The following is a 23,119-nucleotide window of genomic DNA, read 5'->3' as shown; positions in this document are numbered from 1 at the left end:
TTGAATATTTGAAATACAGAAGAGAATGAACCTTGAAATACAGAATATTCTTTTAATTGATTTAATTTTTCTGTGACACAAGAAGAGTCTGCTATTGCTTGATTTCAGGTATAAGTATATCTTGGTCCAGCCTATTAAGCACCAGTGTTTAAAAGAAGGATAGGGGCGCCTGGATGGCTCAGTGGGTTAAAGCCTCTGCCTTCAGCTCGGGTCATGGTTCCAGGGACCTGGGATCGAGACCCACATTGGGCTCTCTACTCAGCAGGGAGCCTGCTTTCCTTTCTCTCTCTCTCTCTCTGCCTGCCTCTCTGCCTGCTTGTGTGATCGCTGTCAAATAAATAAATAAAATTTTAAAAAAATAGAAGGAGGATAGTTTGTCCCAGAGCATTCATGCAAGTAGACATTTCTGAGGCTTTTTAAAAAAATCCTAGCTGGTGAGAATTGGAGTTGTGAGCTATAGGCTCTTATCTATATGTAGTAATTGACATATCAGGGTCACTTTCTTACCTTCAGAACTGTATGATTATATTTGACCACTGATAGTATTCCATAGTTTAAACTGATCATAAAAATACATTATTTGAATGTTAAAATGTAAGGAATATGTATTTGTCCTGTGTAGATGTAGGAAATATATCAGAAATTTAAGCTCAAGCGAAACCTGAGAAATTTAAGCCTCAACCGCAACCAAAGTCCAATTAAGTAAATTATTTATTTTGTTATCCAAAGTATAAGGAACCTAACCTAGTTTAAGGCCATCAAGTTAAAGTGTAATGCCAAATTAAGATTACCCACCAGTTCTCAAAACCTGTCCTGTTATTTGAGAGGCAGGGCGGGGATCGTGGTGGGTAGGGAGGGAAAAAAATGAAACAAGATGGGACCAGGGAGGGAGACAAACCATAAGAGACTCTTAATCTCAGGAACCAAACTGAGGGTTGCTCGGTGGGTGGGGATATAAGGTGGCTGGACAATGGGGAGGGTATGTGCTATGGTGAATGCTATGAAATGTGTAAGCCTGATGGTTCACAGACCTGTACCCCTGGGGCAAATAATACATTATATGTTAATATAAAAATAAGTAAAAGATACAGAAACAAAACAAAACAAAACAAAAAAACCCTGTCCTGTTAATGCAGTCAAGACCTTGTAAGTAGACGGTATCAATGGCACTTCTGGAAAACTGCCTTTGATGATTACAGCTGTTCACCCTGGCCCAAACGCATCCCAAATAACTTACTGAAAATACCTCTCCAATCAGTCTTCTTTCCATCTCCACTGCTCCTACTTTTATCTAGGCCCCCACAGCTCTTACCGGGTGTAACAAAGTATCTACTTTCAACCTGGGTTCCTTGCTTCCACTTGTGCCCCTTCTCCAGATGGTTCGTTCCTCCAAGGGGTGCCCAAAGCAATCTCTCTAAAGCACAATTTCTATCACACCACTCTCTGGCCCCACCCCATTCCAGCCTATCCTATTACCAATCTCCCCACTCCCTTCACTCTGAAGCGACTAACCTCCTTTGTCTTCCTTGAATATCCCCAATTCTTTTCCATCAGGTTTTCTCTGCCTGAAAGGCTCTCCCTCCAGCTCTTTACATGGCTGACTTTTCTTCACCCTTCAAGTCTCAACTTAGCTATCACCTCCCCCAATTCCCTTCTTGCCCTCTTTATTTCCTTCATAGCACCTGTAATACCCTGTAATTTTATTCTCTATTGTCTGGAAACCTAGACACCTTATGAGGACATGAACTTTTCTTTCTCTTTTTCTTTTTTATTACCTTTTGTAATGTTTCAGGCATCTTACCCTCAGAGATGGGTGGATGAGTGGAGGGACGATGTAGGCAATAGATCATTTCAGCATTCTTTGTCCAATGGACCATCCATGAGAAACTGTACCATCACATATGTCAGTTAAGTGTTACTGTTCTGTCCTGGCAGGCATCGTTATAAAGCCCAATTTCTGCTCTCTTAACTGCGTCTCTCCTGGGAACATAAAGAAATTCTAGTTCTGGGGCCATCCATTCGGCCCTTTCCACACAGTGAGTCTTAACTGTTAAATGAAAACTACCCAAGTTGGCAAAACTGATCATTCCAAAAGGATATGTCCTGATATTTCATTATCCATCACACAAGACTATTCTGGCTTTGAATTTTAAGCTATCTAACTTCGGAAGAAGCTCTTTCAGGAGAAATAAAAGTCACCTCAATGCAGAGTAAAACTATAAGTCACTTCCTGGGTTCCTGTATCTTGGACTTAAACCCTTAAAGGAGAGAGCAGTCGAACCGACGACTATATGGAAATCCAGTGCACACTTCACTTTGCTTTATGGCACTGGGTCAATCTGACAGAATAGCTTGTTTTCCCAGTTCTGATGAACTGAAGGAGCGTTGTGCCTACAAATAGGTTTCCCAGACGTTCCTCTGTACATATAATAGGAAATGCAGAATTGGATCTGGGCACGGGCTCTGGAAATGTCAGGGCAGTCTCTCCAAAACTGAATGGCCCTGAGAAAGCCAACATTCTCAAGTGACCACACTTTTCCCCACTTCAAGCCACGGTGAAGACATGCTATCCCAATCCAGCTGAACTAAAGAACTCCACTCTCTAACTCGACATGAGAAAAGTCAGTAAGCCCCTGTAGAACGCCTGCCAAGAAACTGCCCATGAGCAATGTGATATCGGCCCACAGAGGGAGGTTACACGAATCGTCCCTGCAACGCATGTGGTGGTAGTCAGTCCTATAAGATGACTGCTGGCGTCTTTACCCAGGACATTCCATTGTGCTCTCTTCTTGAATACCCATAGAAGAAATGCCTCCCAGGACTCGGTACCAAGAAAAGCTTTGTTTCTCCTAAGGATTTAGCTTTGCTGATGGTTTGTTTCACCTTTTGGACATTGTGATTACTTTAACAGCCTGCATTTCCTCTTTGCTTCTAGAAAGCCCAGGGGCAGATTTGCCATCCTCTTCAGTAATGACACTGGACATTATGACATGCATTCTTTCGTTTCAACTGTACCACTGACTTCATCTTGTTTTCTTACACATGTTTTCCCTCAACTCTGGTTTCTTTAAATACTTTGTATTCTCTTGTATTGTATGTATTTTATAAGCTGCTTCAAATCCTTTTGGGAATGAAACAGGCTATTAATGCACAGATACACACAGTGGATTTTATGTCAAACCTGTTACAACCCTAGATTCTACAAAAACATAAGATGGCCTCAGACAGACCTGGGCTTGAATCCTGATTCTTTTTTTTTTTTTTTTAAGATTTTATTTATTTACTTGAGAAGGTCAAGAAGATTTTATTTATTTACTCAAGAAGGTCAGAGGAAGAAGCAGACTCCCTGTGGAGCTGGAAGCCCGATGCAGGACTCAATCCCAGGACTCCAGGATCATGACATGAGCCAAAGACAGTGGCTTAACCAAATGAGCTACCCAGGTGCCCCTTGAATTCTGATTCTGCAGGTTTCTAGCTATGTTATCTCAGGCAGGTCCCTTAATATTTCCATTTCCTCTGCTTTAAATTAAGGGTAATAACATTGGCACTGTACTGTGGGTATGAGAAATAATGACAATTTATATGAACATTTGATACTTAGTAACCACAAAACAAATAGTGTCTTCTATTGTTAATAACAACTATGCAGACTGCTACCAAAAAATACCTAAAGGCAATGTCTGGAAGACACAGAGACACTGGCACATGGAGGATATCACATGACTATGCAGGCAGAGCCCGGAGTGACGCACCTAATAAGCTAAGAAACATCAAGAACTACCAGCAACCACTCGAAGCTAGAAGAGGCAAAAGGAGATTCTTCCCTAGAGGGTTTGGAGGGAAAATGGCCATGATGACATTTTGATTTTCGACTTCTAAACTCCAGAACTGTGAGAGTATAAATTACTTATTTTAAGCCATGCTGTCCATGGAAATCTGTTATGTAAGTCACAGGAAACCAATACAGCCCCCAACTCCTATAGCCCCAAATGGCAGAAGTGAAATAGCCAAATCATGTTTCAATCCAGCTGACATGTGCCAAGGTCTCACAGACACATACCTAGCCAGCAAGATGCATTTCATGGAAGGCATATGCTAAAAGAGCACGAGGACCTTGACCTTAGGCTTAAATGAATTAATTCCCCTCTCTGACCTTCAAATAGCTCATCTATAACAAGGGATTAGGTCTAGATCAATGACAGCAAATGTAATTTAAATGGGAATGGTATGGGGCACCTGGTGGCTCAGTGGGTTAAGCCTCTGCCTTCAGCTCAGGTCATGATCTTGGGGTCCTGGGATCGAGCCCCACATAGGGCTCTCTGCTTAGTGGGGAACCTGCCCCCCCCCTCTGCCTGCCTCTCTGCCAACTTGTGATCTCTGTCTGTCAAATAAATAAATAAAATCTTAAAAAAAAATAATAAATGGGAATGGCTGCCTGAGATGCTATATTGAGGATTATGAGGAGTCATCTGGACAAAGAGGCACAGACAGATAAAGAGTCAAAATATTCCATCTTCATTTTCCTCATGCCTCTGTGACCATCCTTGTCTTCTGCTTCCAATTTCTTTTAAATATTTTATTTATTCATTTGACAAGAAGGGAGAGTGGGAGAGGGAGAAGCAGGCTCCCCTGCTGAGCCGAGAGCCAGATGCAGGGCTCGATCCCAGGACCTTGCAATCACGATCCGAGCTGGAGGCAGATGCTTAACAGACTGAGCCACCCAGGCATCCTGACTGCTCACTCTTTAAACACAGGTGATGCTTATGAAGTGTGAGTGTCTGATACTCATTAACACTTCTCTTCCTACATTAAACTTTCTCCTTAGACAAACCAACTGATTCTTATGGTCTTAAATTATCACCTATAGTTTCTGCTAATAATTTCAAATCTATCTCTCCCATCTAGATCAGCCTCCTGTCCTCATTTAGTCCCACATATCTAACTGCTGGATGAACATCTCCATTTGGCTATCCCATAGACAACTCTGAGCAACTCAAGCATAACAAAACTCACCAGTTGCTCCCCTAAGCCTGCTCTTCCTCTCATATGCTTCCTCTTACTTGGTGACACAATGTAAGTAGTTAGAAAACTGGGCTGCTTCCTGGTCTAGTTCCACTTCCTCACCCTCCCATCCCAAATCAATTATTAAGACCCATCAATCTTACTTCCTAGGTAATTCCCTTCCATACCTACTATCACTGTCCTAATTCAAACTTCCATCAGTTCTCACCTTTCAAGATTCAACTCTGGTTATCACTGCCTCCAGGACCCTCTGCAAGGACAGGGACGACTCTGGCTTTTCTGTCCCTGTATTCCTGGAATTTGTCATCATGTCTAACACCACAGGCAACAGATGATGATGATGATGATGATGACGACGACGATGACAATGACGATGGTGCGTATCATTTAATGACCACTTACTATGTACCAGGCACCGTTCTCAGCAATTTGTATCTCCACAACCACCCTCTAGGGTAGGTTCTCATTATCCCTACTTACTGACAAAGCACAGAAAGTTTAAGTGACTTGCTCAAAGCTATACAGTTGTACCAAGAGGTCGCTAAACGGATTGAAATTCAATTTGAATTAAAATAAAGTCATAAGGTAAAATAGTGGAACAGATACCTATTTGTTCAATACATATTTACAGAACATGTATTATGGTTAAGCCGCATAAGTAAAGACACAAGTAAACGAATACATGAACACATTAATTTCAGAAATGGGGGGAAATCTCTCAGAAAACTCAGTCCAAGCCACTTCTCCAGGCCTGAACTGACCCGGGAACCTGGGAAACCAGTCATTATCTACAGAATTCTAAATAACTCTGAGCAATAGTAGGGGTAGCAGACTTCACTCAGGGTTTCCTCCTTTGCTATCCCCTTCCCCACAAACCTGAGAAGCCACTGGGAGGTACTAGAAAGAGCTATAGTTCCTCCCTTCCTGGCCTCAAAACAGTGACAGTGCCCGGCCTCCAAGATCCCCTCTCTTTTGACTGTAGGTGGGCTGCTCCTCTCAGCGGAGGCAGGGAGAACAGAGTTCGCTGCATGCTGGTGAAAGGCTTTCACTGATGGTATTGAGGTCAGAACACCTATGTCAGCCTGATTTTGTCCCCAAGTAGCACTCTCACCTTGGGCAAGTCAATTCACCCCTCTGACCCCAGTAGTCTATCTCTCTTAAGTGTCCTTCCAACCCTACATTCTATGATTTAGATTCTGTACTTCATAGGCTACCAAGAGGCAGGGGTCTTGGCAAGAAGAGACCCTTCCCCCACTCCCTCTGGCTCCAGTAGATTATTCCTGGACACTACTCCCAAACCCAAGCATTGCTCAGATCCTAAAGAAATTCTAAAAATTGAGGCATGTGAGTCTTCTGTCAGTCTAAGAAAAGTCCACTTAAATTTTCCCATAATAATGCCTTTCTTTGTTATTCATAAATGTTAGGAAACCTATGACTGCATGCAAGCTGACAGAAATTAAAAGAAGACCCTGTCCTCATCTCTGCAATGGCTGCTACCTTTTAAACATTTATCCAAGATAGGAGTGCCTGGGTGGCTCAGTCAGTTAATCACATGATTTTGGATTTCGGCTCAGGTCATGATCTCAAGGTCCTGGGGCTAAGCCTAAGGCTAAGTTGAGCTCCACTCAGGCTCCATGCTCAGGAGGAATTTAGCTTGAGTAGTCTTTCTCTCCCCCACCCTCTGCTTACACGCTCTCTCTCTCTAACAAATAAATAGATCATATAAATAAATATAAATATGTGTGTGTGTGTGTGTGTGTGTTTATCTCCAAGGCAAAAGGATATGTCTGTCCATCACTCACTCCACTCTTGCTGTTTCTTCCCAGACTGTGGCACTCTTGGATGTGATCCGGGAAGAAATCCACGTTTACTCAGTGAGTCCATGAAAGCCCCATTAGGGTTAGAACCGACCAAGAGAAAAAAAAAAAGGATCCAGGTGGAAGCTATTCTGGTAATCCCAAAACTGAGGGTAGGTTTTACTGATGTTGGATATTTATTTACTTAAATATTCACTTCACCTGGTAAATGTCTTTTTGCCAGGGATCATTTTCAAAAAGCTAAAATTAATTCCACACACAGGTTACTATGTGCATCATCTGAAGCTGGGCTATAAACTAGAACCCAGGGTAAGTCTGTCCAAAGACCTCCTTAAGGGTGACATGATGAGAAACAAAACAAAACCCAGAGAACCAAACAAAGCTACTGGGAGCATTTACTATAACAGGGAAGTGGCAATACTGGGGGAAGGAATGCTCTCAGAACCTCGGTTTTGCTTGCATAGCAAACTTGACGATCCTAAGAAATCACATGGCAGTTTTTTATTCAACAAATATTTAGTATGTTGATATAAGAGATGCCATGGATACAAAATTCAATAACCGTCTGGACAGTTAGGCATGTGAGTCACCCAAACAACACAGATCTATGTGATATCCCGACTGTACAGGTATGGCTGTGCTTATGACCTCAGCAGCCATGGGGAGAAAGCAGTGGAGGTCGGAGCTCCTACCCAGCCTTCTGTGAACTTGTCAGTTTCCCCAATGCTGAACTCTGTCCTCCCCAGATCCCTACACTCAAAGAACCAAATCACCCAATAATTTCCCTGTCACTGAGACACAGTTTCATTCTTTCAGTCATCCAGCAAATAATTACTCAGCACCTACCTTCTGCCAGGTGCTGTGAAAGACACCTGGATCCGTCTGATCCGGGTGACCCATTTATCTCGGGCCTCATACTCATGAAAGGTTCATAATGTAGATTGTTAAGATTATATGCAAATGATATCATATATACAGTCAGAGTTACACTTACAGGATTAAACTTTAAAGCACATCAGAACTTTTATAACATCGGTTTAGCAACTGTCAAAAATACACACGAATCTCCCGACTACCAGGCCAAATATCATCCAAGGAAGTGATCTGGGTCCCTCCCCATCACTGCAGGTCTTGCGGTACAGTCAAGAGAGGACGGCAAGCAAGCCAGTTGTACTGTGCTCACAGAACTTTGTGTTTAGTGGGGAGACAGGTATGGAATAAGGACATGTATCAGACTAACAACCAGTTATCTCTGGGAGAGCAGCATGGCGTGAGGCTGAGCAGGCAAGCAGAGCTTTCCCTTTATCTACAGTGTTCAAATTTTTACTATAAAGACATTTCCATGTACTACTTGTGTAGTCATTACAAATTTCTAGATCAGGTACATCATTAAAAGACCAGCCAAGAAGAGGACTAGAAGAGCATGAGAGAGGCTGACCCCAATGCGAGAGGCAGGGAGAATGAGCCAAACACCAAGATAGAGCTTCAGGGTTGGTCTGGAGCTAGAGGGCGGCACACCCCTTTCTGGTGACCATTATCTGCATGGCCTGGGGAGGGCACTGCCAGAGAGGGATGCATGGCTCCCCATCTCAGAGCTCTCTACTGGGCTCAATCACTTTCTGACCCCACAAATAGAACCACCTACTTTCAGGTACTGAGTAACATAGATGATCAACATGTTACACTCACCTTGGTATGAAACTTGCCTTTTCGAGGACAGCAATAAATCCTACCAGAGAATAATACTAAATGCTCCCAGGCTGAATCACAGTAATCCTGTCTAGACTAAAATGTCTCATCTCACCACTTTGTCAAACAAATTGTACCTTGCCCATTACTGTTCACCCTGTAACCCATATGAGCTTTACACGGTTCTATTGGCAAGAGGGCAGCCCCTGACCACATATAAATGATCTCAATAAGAAATAAGAGCAGAAATAAGAAATAAGAGCAGATATCATGGAAATACCATTAGCTATGGCAACACACAGATTACTAATGACAGAGCAGTTGTTAACACAAAAATTTGCAGATAAAAACACTGCCTTACACTGTTATTCTTTTCCATTTTCCTGATATTCTGAGATATACTCACATGGCATGGCTTTTGCAGAACAGAGACAAGACCAATGACTGATCATCCAATAATACTTCTGATCAGAGCAATTTGTGTGTGTGTGTGTGTGTGTGTGTGTTTGAACACATGTGCATGCACATGTAATATTTTCAGCATGACAGGTGCCCCCTGGGAGTGTGCTATGCACAGTTTTTAGGGAAATATATACAAGTAAAGTCAGCACGGAGTTATACAACTGAATGCACCTCTCCGAGAGGTGAACAGCCAGCAGAGACAAAGTTTCCTGTAAAGGGTTTCATGTCTGAGTTCTACTCTAAAAGCTCAATGGGAGTTTGTACAGTGGACAGGGTTACTGGGTAAAATAATGGGACACCCAGTTAAATTGGAATGTGGTATAAATGCCGAGTGATTTTTTTTTTTTTTTTTTTTTTTTAGCATAGGTAATTCCCAAATACTGCATGGGTGTTCTGTATTTTTATTTGCAAAATTAGACATAGATAAGAACTTTTTAAAAGCTAACAGTGGAAGAGGGGAAGATATCCATGTCAATCATCTTTCCTTTTTTGTCATGAATCTTGTCACCATCAGCATCAATTAACATTTACAGCACATGGGGATGAGGCCCATGCTGTAGGGAAGACCTATGAATTACACCAGCCAAAATGCTCAGAATGTGCCTGCTTCTTCACTCATGGACTCCTTGAGATCATGCACTCTACCTTATTCTTCATCCTCAAGACCCACCCAGTGACCGGCATGTGGTACTAGCTCAAAATACAGTTTTGAATAAATAAGGATGAGATATGGAATGACTATAAAGGGAAGAAATTTGGAGTGAGCAGGATAAAATGACAAAACTGTACATGGCAGAGAACAGAGGAACTGTCAAGATGGTTGACAACAGCTACATCTGTAGCCGCCCCCATCAACTGTGAGCAGAACCTTGGAGCGTAGTAATTCAACTGAACAAACTCTGAGTTTGGTTTAGTAAGACAGAACCGTCTCAAGTGCAAGGAAGTCTAAGCATTCTAAGTGGGCAGGGCAGGGAGAAATACACAAAGTTGGGAAATCCACAATTATGCCCTTAAAAAAAGCCATAACAGAGGCAGACAACACATTTAAAAGCCCCCAAAAGGGACAAGCAGTTCCTTCTAGGACAAGGTAACAAGCTTTAGACGTAAGAAGTTGTATGAGCTATATAAGAAGGTATGGCCTACAGAGATGCTTTGCACTCTACAGACTGTGTGTATGTTTAATCATAAATATATATATAAACATACATATTTTTATTAAAAGGTTGCAAACATGGTGCACTGAACTCCCACATATTCTGTGCTATTCTATGGAATGAGAACTGAGTCTTGGGGTAAATTCACATGTCCTCTGGAAGTATCCTAGAGCGGAACTTGGGTGGCTCAGTGGGTTGGGCCTCTGCCTTCGGCTCAGGTCATGATCTCAGGGTCCTGGGATTGAGTCCCATATTGGGCTCTCTGCTCGGCAGGGAGCCTGCTTCCCCTCTCTCTCTGCCTATTTGTGATCTCTCTCTCTCTCTGTCAAATAAATAAATAAAAATCTTTTAAAAATTTTTAAAAAAAGATTTTTTTTTCTGCACATATATGCACATGTAGGTATTTCACAAACATACTGTCAGCCTCTATATACTACCCATGTAAGCTTGGTTTTACTTTTTTATTTTTTTTTAAGATTTTATTTATTTATCAGAGGAGAGGGGGAGAGAGCGAGCACTGGCAGACAGAATGGCAGGCAGAGGCAGAGGGAGAAGCAGGCTCCCTGCCGAGCAAGGAGCCCGATGCGGGACTCGATCCCAGGACGCTGGGATCATGACCTGAGCCGAAGGCAGCTGCTTAACCAACTGAGCCACTCAGGCGTCCCGTAAGCTTGGTTTTAAACTACAAAGTGAATTTACCCAAGTGACCAAATATACTTAACCACCTACCTACTACTGAACATTTAAATTGTTTTCCCTTTCTTTTCTTTTTGTATGATAAACTTCCTGACAGCGAAGTCTTTAAAGATGTCCATCATTATTTCTTGGGGATAAATTCCTAGAGGGAGAACTGCTGAGTCAAAGACCATGTGCATTTTTAAGTCGTTGGATACATATCACCATTTTGCTCTCTAGGAAGGTTGCGTCAATGTATATTGTTATAATTATAAAATATTAAAGGGCTCGTTTTCAAAATGTTTTCCAGGTTAGTCACCTCATAGAATATGTGAAATCGTTATTTAGAGAGTGCACACATAGAGTAATATATGTAGTAAGTACTTCTATGATGGGTATCAGAGGCGTGGGAAACATTAGGCAGCCGTGGGAGGTGCTAGTTTGGGTTTAACTAAAGGAAAGGTTAGTTGCAGAGTAACAACACTTTCTTTTTTTTGTTTTTTTTAAAGATTTTATTTATTTGACAGACAGAGATTACAAGTAGGCAGAGAGGCAGTCAGAGAGAGGAGGAAGCAGGCTTCCTGCTGAGCAGAGAGCCCGATGCGGGCCTCGATACCAGGACCCTGGGATCATGACCTGGGCCAAAGGCAGAGGCTTTAACCCACTGAGCCACCCAGGTGCCCCGTAACAACACTTTCTAATGACAACAGAAAACCAAGCCAGCTTACAGTAAGTGCCATGCTCAAACTGACCAACTCTGTTTTTCGTCTTCTTTGAGACCCAGGAAAATTAAAAAAGAGAAAATATCCAAATAGAGAAGCTTAATTCAACAAGAGTAGGGAAACCTAGGCTATGTTCTTGCAATCAAATAATTAAAGTCATTTGGCCAACATCTATGATTAACTCAACGAGAGAGGCCGTTTGGCTACATGGCCAGATCCAAAAAATAAATAAATAAATTTCTTTAACAGATCGCTCGCCCTCTTATGTAACAGGGTTGGATGGATGAGTGTATAGAGTCAGGACTTTCAGTTCTTTCTGAAACAGTCTGCATCAATCTTGTTATGACAATCCTGGAGTCCTGGGATGGGTCATCCCGACTACTAAGGTAATGCAACAGTAATGCTTTGCTCACTTTAAAGAAAAAGTCAGCATCACCCAAAGTCAAAACAAACCTCAGAGGCAACGGAAAGGGGCTGAAACCCTGAGAAACATAAAATGAGGAATGAGAAAACTCCTCCCCACCGAAGATTATTCAGGTGTATAAAAGGCACACGTCGGGATACTTAAGACCTAAAACATCACTGTCAATCCTGAGTCTGGTGGATTTTTTTAGCTTGAGGGGAAAAAAAAATGAGCACAAAGCCTGACGTGATTCGAAAGTGTCTGTGGCCTGCGTGCCTTGTGGGTCTCCTCATCACTGGCATCCTCTCTCTGGACTGTAACTTGCTGCATTTCCACCTAAGAAAAGTCACCTGGCAAAACCTGAGACTCCTAAGCAGTACGAGCAGCTCCTTTCCTGCAGAGTGCCTGAGCGAAACCAAAGCGTTTGAGTTGCCCCAAGAGATCCTGTCACACACCCAGCCTGTGAAAAGGTACATCAAGGAGGCCTTCTATGAAATGTCTATACAGGCCTTCAATATCTTCAGTCAGTACACCCTCAAATCCACTTGGGAAAGCGACTATCTGAAACAGATCCAAATCGGACTTGATCAGCAACTGCAGTACTTGGAACAATGCCTGGAGGAAGAGGAGCAGGATAAGGAAGACTGGAAAGAGATGACAGAAGACGGAATGAACTGGTCAGGAGCTCTGGTCCCCCAGCTGAGCAGCCTAGAACTGAGGCGGTATTTCAATAGGATAGACAACTTCCTGAAAGAAAAGAGATACAGTCACTGTGCCTGGGAAATCATCCGAGCGGAAATCAGAAGATGTTTCTACTACTTTCAGAAATTTGCAGCCCGACTCAGGAAGAAATAAGGTATATTTTTTAGAATTAAAATTCCCTTTCTCTCCAACATCTCCCTCTCCTTTGTCTTCTTTTTAAGAATTTTTGGGCTATCCTATAAGCCAGCCCACCACTGGTGGCGGTGATTTAGGTCATGTTTGCTGTCTCTAAAGTTGGCCTTGAGACATCAGCTACATCCACCTTTCTAAGAAGTGCCAACCACCGCTGGGCACCAACAGTCTTCTTAGAAAGTTCTGAAGATAGTTTTTTTTTTTTTTTAAAGATTTTATTTATTTATTTGACAGACAGAGATCGCAAATAGGCAGAGAGAGTGGGGGAGGCAGGCAGAGAGAGTGGGGGAAGCAGGCTCCCAGCTGAGAAGAGAGCCTGATGCCGGGCTCAATCCCAGGACTCTGAGGTCATGACCTGAGCCGAAGGCAGAGGCTTTAATCCACTGAGCCACCCAAGTTCCCCTGAAGATAGTTTTAAATAAAGGAATAAGATCCTTTCCATGTTCTACTCTTTTCTTTCTCTTTCTTTTGCTATTTTTTACTTGCATTGCTCTATGGCCTTTGAACTTCACCATGCCAATGTTAGAGGATATGAATGAGAGAATGTTGCAAAATGTAACACCTCAGTGATTTAACTGTCATGCTGCCAAGGCTGTGTATTCTGTGATAGTTGAGCATGTATAAAGGAGCTTATACAAGCTTTCATTGAGTTAAAACCCTTCTTTTCTACCCCCTGCCCTCAAAAAAAAAAAAAAGGTGAAATTTCTGTCCTATTTGCTTCTCAGTTTGGTTTGTTTGAAATTATATAGTTTGTAGGATGGCATTTTCATTTTATTTTTTTTTTAAAAGATCTTATTCATTTTTTTTGACAGACAGAGATCACAAGTAAGCAGAGAGGCAGGCAGAGAGAGAGAGAGAAAGAGGAGGAAGCAGGCTCCTGGCTGAGCAGAGAGCCCGATGCGAGGCTCGATCCCAGGACCCTGAGATCATGACCTGAGCCGAAAGCAGAGGCTTTAACCCACTGAGCCACCCAGGTGCCCCTCATTTTGTTTTTTTAAAAGAGAATGAAGATCCTCAGTGATATCAGATAGTTGAATTAGATGGCCATTAAGTTCTCACTCATCCTTTGAGAGCCAATGATTGTAATGTAGAAAACACAGCTCATTCCTACTGCATACTATTTGATTTCTACATCCAAGGGCATGGAAAATGCTGCAAATTATATATATATATATATGGAATCTGTTTTTCTGTGTTTTTTTTAAATGCCTGAGATGAAGTACCTGCATATTTCACACTGAGTTGTACACTGGATTTTCCCAATAGGAAGACCACTTTCTGACTGTTAAGTAGACTAGTTATAATAATACATGACACTTTAATCTCATTTATCTTTTTAGAAATTATTTTGTATCCAGGTTACCTAGATTATTTACTTAAATTTTCTTGTGTGATCCTTCATCTGTGTTAATCCATCATCCAGCTGAAATTAATTTTTTTCTTCCTCTCTCTCCTCCCCATTTCAGAATCCTGTACACCGTCAAGCGAGAATTAACAAAAAGACCTGTGGCTACACAAATGGCAAAAGCACAAATGTACCTGGTTCCACCCTTGGGAAACCTCCCCTGCTATATACTGTTTCAAAAGCAAGCACCCGACCTATTTAGATTCAAAGTTCATTCCAGTACAGGGCTCAAATGGTAAAGCCAAACAGAGAATCTTATAAAACAGAGGCAAATTTCAGGCAAAAATTAAAAGTTGTGGATTATGGTATCCTGGCTATCAGTGGAAGGAATGTAAATAAAATGAGTTCGTTAAATCCATTAGTAAAAACAACTCATTAAGAGTTGTTCTAAATGAAGAAAAAAAAAAGTCACCATAAACTGTAAAGATGATGGGGGTTGCAAGCTACTAAGCAGAAAGTATCTGGAATTTTCCAAGAATTTCTCTACTAATGCTTTTGCACAGTCTCCCTAATAACTCTACCAGAGATCATGTCAGTCATTTCAGTAATTTATGGTTGCAGTCTTGCCAAATGTTTGCTATGCTAGAGGGAAGAGAATTGGCACTTCAAGTCAATAAAGATTGTCCGATTACAAGGGCAGGGTCAGAAGACAGAACACTATGCTTTCACTAAGAGCACCTCTAGTCAGAAAAGGGAGAACATCCCCACTGAAAAAAATTGGTTAAGGACATAAACTGGCATCATCATAAAGGAAGAAATACTAACAGACAACAGGAAAAATGTTTAATCTCATTTGTGGTTAAAGAAATACAAAAGAAGACAAGAGGACACCTCCCATCCATCTGGCAGAAATGAAAAAGTGTTAATATAAAGTATGAGCAGGGTGTGGGATACAGGAAAAAAAAATCCTCTTGTATATTGTTAGACAGCAGGTAAAGTGACACAACTTTCCTACAAGACAATACGGCAATCTCAAGTATCCTAAAAAGTACACTAACTCTTTCAACCTAGCCATACTAAGCTCCAGAAATTAATGGATTGAAATGATTGGGTAACACTGTTTACTAGAGTCTTATTTATAATATCCCCTTTCCTTTTTTCTTCATTTTTACCTCTCAATATTGTCTATGTTTTCTACAATGATTTGGGGAAGGGGAGGCTAATTCTAAAGTTAAAGAAACTGTTCAAGCTCATCTTTCACTGCAATTACCCTATTTTCCCTACGGGGGTAGACTGGGACAAACACTGCCCTTTCACGTGATTAATGATGCCTCTGGGCACTTCTTAAGCAACCCAGGTCTGCCGAGTTCTACTCCTGCTGCTACTAAGTAGCTGCTAAATTTCAAAGGTATCCTTCCTTAGGCATCGTTTTCATGAGACCTTTGTAAAGTGCTTTCCATTGCTTCAGAAATTTCACTTTTTTTCTTTTGTTGGTGCCACTGGTAATATCCAGAAATCACTGGAGAAAGTGCTTCCTGAGTTAGCAGTCTCCTTTGTTTTTCTGTTTATTGAATGAAAGTCAAATTTCTGGTAAGTCAGATAAAGGGAAAACTCCCAGAACTGTGCAGAGGTTCCACATAAAACGCTTGAGTGGGTACCTAGGTCACAGGTGTTCTGATGGAAGCTTGCTTCCTCCCTCCCCAGGCTCCGGGAAGGGATCAAAAGGTAGAGAGTAGAAAGAGTGTAACTGAGCTTCCCTGGAATAGGAACGACCGCGCCTCCATGAGAAAATGCTGGAAACACCGATACAGTAAAGCTGAGCGTGCACAGCTTCTAACAGGTGCACAGGCTTGGCCTCCCCTCACCGGCAAAAACGACAGTCTGGGCACCGTAAGGGAACTCTGCCTTCTCGGAGTGCCTACTTTGCTGTTGCCCTACCTCTTTAATAATCCACACTAAGAAGAGGCACGATGTGTAAGCATCTGACTTGAGAGGGAAGGCAAAGAAGCAGGGCCACCTATAACCTAACAGGCGCACTCCCTGGGGAACTCGGAGGCAGTTCCAAGCCACTGGTTCGCAAGAACTTGTTGGCGTGAACACTGCCCTGGCGGCGTCCCTCTGCGCGGTATCCTCCGGATTTGCTTTTTTCCAAATGCTTACAGGGGGCCTGGGATTTCAACTTGGAGCCCTACCCCTAAGTCAAAATTCCACGTTCAGTCTGGAGGGAGCCACCTAACCACTGTTTCTAGGCAAAGTCTTGAGGCTTCTTGGGTTGCTTCCTTCTCCATTCTCGCCTGTTCTCCAGTCCCTGAAAACTCGCAGACCCCAGGACCTACCCAAAGTGCCCTTATCCTGTCCCCCCTGCCCTGGAAGTGGCCCAGCCACACGCCTTCGGGCGGATATTTAAATCCACTGGAACCACCCAAGGACACCCTGGCGGAGGGCGGAAGGTCTCTCCCACTCTCGGGAAAGCGGCACCCCTCTCCGGCTGCGCCCTTCGCGGCGCGTCTGGGATCGGATCCGAGAAACGCGCCCGGGGCCACAGGCAGCCGAGGAGGCAGGGAAGCAGCAACTTTCCCTCCGCCCTCTAACCGCAGGGCCTTGGTGCGGCGGCCTCGCGGGGGCCGGGCTCCTCGCCCTTCCCCGTCCGGATGCCGGACGGGAGCGGGCCGTGTGGCTGGCGGGAGGTAGGGGAGTGCGGGGAAGACCCGGGGGGGAGTCCTGCTCTCCGCGAGCCCCGTCAGATGTTGCAAAGGCAAACAATAGGGGAGACGCGGAGAAACAAAAGGCCATTCGTCACGATCTCCACGGGCGCTGTGGCGTGGTCCCTGCGGGGAGGACATCTGGGAGGCGGTCAGGAAGGTGGGTGAAGGGGGGAGCCTGAGGGGCCTGCAGTCTCCGGTGCTCACTTGCCTGGCACCGGAGGGCGGCCCTTTTCCATTCGGAGAGGGATCCCAAGGCAGGGAGGACAATCAAAGGAAAGTTATGGGGTTTTCACCTTCCTCCGCGCAGGGGAAGGGAGGGGCTGGATTCCAGATGTTTGACAGTTGTTGGCCCAAGGGGGCAGCAGAGCTTCCCCGTCCTTCAGCCACGCGCTCCCTCCCCGAAGGCCCGACAGTGCCCGGGGCGAGCGGGCCGGCGGAGCGGGCTTCCCCCGCGCAGCCCGCGCCCAGCCTCCGCACGCGCCCGGAGCGCCGTGCTCCCGCCCAGGCGCACTTTCGCAAAAAAAGTTTGTCTTCCCGCCGCCCGCAGCCCGACCCGCACGCGGCAGTCTCCCGCGATTCGGGACGCTTCGGGACGCACTTGTACCCCGCGGGCCATGCATTTTACTGCTAGACCTTTCACAGTCAAGGCCCGGGAGCCCGGGCTGCGGACGGGACTCTCGTTCCCGCCCGAGAAGGGCACGCGAGGAGCCGGCCTGAGCCGAGGCGCGGGCAAGGGGTCTGACGCGGATCGCAGCCCCGGAGCCGCCGCTCACCCCCGCCCCCCCCCACCCCCGACGCGTCCTCCCCCAGGGGCGCCCCACGCCGCTGCCCGCCCCGGCACCCCGGAGGGCGAGCAGCTGCCTGGCGGCGCCACCTCGCCTCGCCGCGCGCGGGCTCTCACTCACCGTGGGCTTTTACCTTCAGCCCGCGGCCCTGTCGGCTCCTGCGCCGGATCAGCCGCAGCCGGCACCGGAGGAGGAGGACGAGCCGGGGGCCGGACGGGCGACGCTTGCGGATCCACGCGGCGGGCGCGGAGCGAGCGGCGAGGGGCCAGCGCGCGCGGTCTCCACGAGCGCGCGGGCGAGCGAGCGCGGAGTTGGAGCTCCAGCCGCCGCCGTTCCGAAGTAGCCCCCACAGGCGCCCAGCGCGCGGCTGTCGCGCGGGGGCGCCGACCGGGGACCCCTGGCGGCCGCCCGCGGAATGGCAGCTCCGTGAAGTCAGGTCGCCTGGAGGCTCATCTTGCCTCCCGCAGAGGTGAGGAATGGGCGGTCTATGTGGGCTCCAGGGCTTGCCAAAAAGACCGGGACCCTCTCACGAGGGCGGAGAGCGAGAGAGCATCAGAAAGTTCGCGTTCTGGGTCCAACACAGCCAAGGCACCTAGAAAGGGGGAAATCACCTTCTCCAAGATTTTGTCACTTGTTGAAAAAGACTGTTGGAAAATACTGACGGGGGGGGGGGGGGCTTTAATCATTGGAGAATACTGAGATTCTGGCGGCTTTACTAGAACAACCTGGGAGTAGTGGACTGAGAATAGCCTTGGAAGCCGGGCACACCCTGCGACTTTCTACTGTGTGATTTTCGGTCTGTGACTTCTAAACCAGTATTTTCCTCTGTAAATTGGAAGAGCAGTATCTACCTTGCTGGGTGGTTTTAAGGGTAAACTAAACATAGAAAGCATTATTTTTCTTCTTCTTTTTCTTTTTTTTAACATAGAAAGCATTCTTTTTTTTTTTTTTAAGATTTTATTTATTCACTTGACAGAGATCACAAGTAGGCAGAGAGAGGGGGGGAGGCAGGGTCCCCGTTAAGCAGAGAGCCCAATGTGGAGCTCCATCCCAGGACCCCGAGATCATGACCTGAGCCGAAGGCAGAGGGTTTAACCCACTGAGCTACCCAGGCGCCCCAGAAAGCATTCTTAATAGTCGGAATCACTAGATAAAAACTTCCTGAGGAGGAGCGCCTGGGTGGCTCAGTGGGTTAAGCCCCTGCCTTTGGCTCAGGTCATGATCTCAGTGTCCTGGGATGGAGCCCCGCATCAGGCTCTCTGCTCATCGGGGAGCCTGCTTCCTCCTCTCTCTCTGCCTGCCTCTCTGCCTACTTGTGATCTCTGTCAAATAAATAAATAAAATCTTAAAAAAAAAAAAAACTTCCTAAGGAAAATAATGCCTTCCACATATTTTTATTTCCCTATAGCTCCTTAGTACATGCTGATTGGGGAGTACCAAATGAGTAGATACTGGATTTTACAATTCTGACTACACACTTTAAAGAGGTATGGAAATATACATATATAATATATGTTATATATTTTATATATATATTATTTATTTATTTGAGAGTGCACGTGCACAAGCAAGGGCAGAGGTGAAGGGCAGAGGGAGAGGGAGAAGCTGACTCCCCACTGAGCAGGGAGCCCAATCAGGGCTTGATCTGGAGGCTCAACCGACTGAGCCACCCAAATATCGGGAAGTATGGAAAAATAGTAAGTAGAAATGAGGATGCATGCAAGGTCAACATCATTCCCCCAAAAGCAATTTCCACCACTACTAAATGAGAACCTCTAAAACCACACATTTTCTGCAATATTAAGTAATTTCTGATATCATAAGAAATATTTGAAAGACAAATAGTTATAGTCTAATGATGTTAACAGTGGATTAAATGATTCCACTTAATTCTTGGGCAATGCAAAGATATTGGAGATTGTAAATAAGAAACTCAAATATGAGGGTGAAAAATAGTCAGATGCAAATATACGGCCATTAATTAGGCAATGATTCTTATTGAGTAATGCAGTTTCATTTCCAAACTGCCTCAAACCTTAGTCACTGCTTTTAAAGCTTTTGTCCTTTTGGCCTCATGGCAATCAGAACACTCTCATGGTGCAGAATAATCAGGATGGAAGTATCTCTTAATTACCCCAGTTTACCTTTAATTGTCCTTCCCTTTCACTCACTAGTCCCTAAATGGGAAGTCTCTTGCCTGCCTTGCAATACCCTTGGCATGATCTTTTCTGTCCATTCAAAAAGGAAAAATAAGGGGGTTTTTTTGCCTTAGAAACTAAAGCCAAACACTGAGATCCGACTCTGCCCTTGGAGAGCTGACTCACGGTCCAGAGTACTGATGAGCAAGACATGCACGCGGTGAAGAGGGCATTCAGTTCTAATCAATAAATATTAATGGAACCATCTCTGCCTCTCTCCTGGCGTTTCAGCTTTGCCTGTGGGAGGAGAGAACTTTCATCCCACTTTTATCCCCTTAGTGGCGATTTCCCCAGGGAGGAATGGTAAATCTTGTGACTGGGAGGGAGCCACCCATATTTCCTGGATAATTTTCATTAGTGAGAGGGGTCATTGTAGTGAATAATACCCCAGTTCTTGCCCATTCTCTCCTAGCTTCTCTGCCTATGACCTGGTGTGCTGGAGAAGGATGGGTCCACCTTCACAGTGTGCTCGGAAGGGCCAGCATTTAGATTCAAGCCCTCCTTGGTCCTCCTGCATCTTTGTGTGGTCAGGCTACTACAACAAAGCCTGGGGGCTTCCCAATAGCAGAAAGGGGTTTCTCACAATTCTGGAGGCTGAGAAGTCTAAGATAAGTTGCCATCAGATTCAGTGTTTGGTGAGGGCTTGCTTTCCTCTTAGACAATTTTTCACTGTGTCCTCACAACGCAAAAGGGGGCAGGAAGCTTTCTCAGGCCTCTTTTATAAAGACACTAATCCCATTCATAAGGCATCCTCCCTCATGACTGATCACCACACAGAAGTTCCATCTCCCAATACCATCACACTGGGCCATAGGATTCAACAGATGAATTTGGGGAGGGCACACACATTCCATCTGTAGCGTCCCGGGCTACACCTCCTTCTCCAGTCAGGCTTTTATCAGAACCCTGCGTAGGTGTTACATAACAAACTGGCTCCGGCACAAATTGAACAAGATGCTGTTTCCCACTGGCTATTATTCCTTATGTCTATGGTTCTTTGCTTGTAGGGAAAAGCAATCTGAAGGGAAAGACTAGGGGAAGGAAAGGATTCAGGTACCAGGAGTCCACCCAACCTACACCATCTTCTCCCTCAAACGTGCTCCCCTGCTGTCTTCCCCATCTCAGTGAATGGCCTCTCCAACCTTTCATTGGCTTAAAGCCCCAAACCAGAGGATCATCTTTGACTTTTCTCCTTTTCTGTTCCACTCCTAATCTAACAACACATCTCATTGGCTTTATTGACAGACCTCTTTCCACCACCTCAGACCAAGCCACAAATACCTGTAGCTAGTATTACTACAATAACCTTCTGTCCCTCTTTCCACCTTGTCCCCCCATCTGTGCTATTCTCAATAAACCAGCCAATGTGATTCCAGTAAAAGTGTGTCCTATTTTGTCAACTTGCTACTCCAAATCCTCCTTGGGCTCCTCTTCCAAATCTACTTAAAATTATTATCACCTTCCCCTTCTAACACTCCCTTATCCATATTCCCTGCTCCAATTTCTCAGAATTTATTGCCAACTAACTATATATATATATATATATGTATATATATATATATATATATAAAATCCTGTATTCATTTTCTGTCTGTGTTAGTTTTCTATGGCTGCTGGAACAAAGAACCACAAACTTAACAACATACAACAATACAAATTTATTATATTCTGTAGGTTAGACTTTCAGCCCAGGTCTCATTGATGTCAGCAGGGCTGCATTCCTCTTTGAAGTCTCTGGAGGAAAGGCAGTCACTTTCCCTGTTTTTACTGGTTTCTAGAGGCTGCTGACATACCTCAGCCAGGGTTTCCTTTCTCCATCTCCAAAACCAGCCACAGCAGTCAAGATTTCATTTTCTTCACCCTGACCTTTCTGCTTCCCTCTTCCACTTATAAAGGCCCTTTGGGTGACACTGAGCCCATCCAAATAATCCAGTGTTATCTCCCTACGTCAAAGTCAGCTGATTAGTGACCTTAATTCTGTCTGCAACCCCAGTGCCTCCTTGCCATGTAATGTAACACGATCCCAGGTTATGGAGATAAAGATGTGGACATTTGGGGGTCCATTATTCTGTCTACCACACGGTCTTACTCTTTCTACTAGAATGTAAATTCCACATGACATGGATTTTTATCTATTTTGTTTATTACTCTATCCTTGGACTAGCTCAATAAATGTATAGGTGCTTGCTAAGGACTGAATTATATCCCACCTCCCTCCGCCCCCAAATCCATATGTTGAAGCCCTAACCCTCCATGTGATGGTATTTGGAGTTGGAGCCTTTAAGAGTGTATTACAGTTATCCGCTTCTTGGCCTTTTGCCCAAGATCAAGAGATAATTACAGTTAGATGAAGTGATAAGGGTAGTTTGCTCATGGTGAGATTAGTGGTGATTAGTGGCTTTATAAAGAGAAACAGGAAAAGAGAGACTGTCGTCTCTGTGCCACATGAGGACACAGTGAGAAGGAAGTCATCCATAAGCCAACAAGACTCTTAGCAGGAACCAAACTGGCCAGCATCATGATCTTGGACTTCCCAGTGCCCAAAACTGAGAGAAATAAATGTCTAATATTTAAGCCATCTGGTCTATGGTATTTTGTTATACCACCTGAACATGCTAATATGGCACTCAAATATGTGTTGAATTAATAAATGAAGAGAACTCATTATGGGTGTTGCCAATACTTAATCTCTATTAAGCACCCATCATATGTCAGGTGCTCACTAAGTACTTTACGTGGAATGTCTCATTTAATTCTCACAAAGTTCCTATGTAGTAAATACAGGTGAAGAAATTAGAGACCAGAAATTTCCTCTATTTGAGGGAACTTGCCCAAGGTCATGCACCTAGTACATCATGTAGGTAGGTTTTAGACTTGGCAGCATGACTTAAAACCATAGTGGAACCCTCACACTCCTCTGCCATTATCATGCAGCAATAGACTGCCTGGGATCCTGCCCTCAAGATGCTTACAACCTAGTTAGAGAAATATGACTAGCAAGAAGTGGGGAGGGGAAGGGGCGTATAGAAGAGGCTGATACATTTCTGTGGAGCACAGACACAAGATTAATTCTGGATGAAGTTGACTAGGGGGAGTTTCAGGGAGGATGTGGCATTTGAGCTGGACCTAAAGATGGTGGACACTGGGGTACCTGGGTGGCTCAATCGGTGGCTCAGCATCTGCCGTCAGCTCAAGTCATGATCCCAGAGTCCTGGGATGAAGCCCTGCATCAGGCTCCCTGCTCAGCA

The 23,119-nt window shown here is 44.6% G+C and overlaps 3 protein-coding genes across 5 annotated transcripts in view; 2 read left to right on the top strand and 1 right to left on the bottom strand.

The window, feature by feature from the left end:
- MOB3B (MOB kinase activator 3B) overlaps positions 1-17,897 on the bottom strand; it is a 200,234-nt gene extending 182,337 nt beyond the window's left edge. For 2 of the 3 annotated variants that reach the window (XM_059411535.1, XM_059411536.1), the window contains exon 1: positions 17,794-17,881. The gene's annotated coding sequence lies outside the window, so the exon portion shown is untranslated. Of the gene's footprint in view, positions 1-17,793 lie in introns of all 3 variants that reach the window. The other variant, XM_059411537.1, reaches the window with a different exon arrangement.
- On the top strand, positions 12,173-13,945 carry IFNK (interferon kappa). Its single transcript, XM_059412275.1, has one exon. The coding sequence runs from the start codon at positions 12,173-12,175 to the stop codon at positions 12,797-12,799; it is 627 nt and encodes a 208-aa protein (XP_059268258.1). The 3' UTR covers positions 12,800-13,945.
- LOC132024127 (uncharacterized) lies at positions 15,974-18,146 on the top strand. The gene is made up of 3 exons (XM_059410127.1): positions 15,974-15,993; positions 16,611-17,045; positions 17,813-18,146. Exons 1-3 carry the CDS (start codon positions 15,974-15,976, stop codon positions 18,144-18,146), a joined length of 789 nt encoding a protein of 262 aa, XP_059266110.1.
- Positions 18,147-23,119: the final 4,973 nt, after the last annotated feature.

This window comes from Mustela nigripes, chromosome 9 (assembly GCF_022355385.1).
Source record: "Mustela nigripes isolate SB6536 chromosome 9, MUSNIG.SB6536, whole genome shotgun sequence".
NCBI lineage: Eukaryota > Metazoa > Chordata > Mammalia > Carnivora > Mustelidae > Mustela > Mustela nigripes.
Note: the sequence above shows the minus strand (reverse complement) of the source record. Positions and strands in the feature narration are given on the sequence as shown.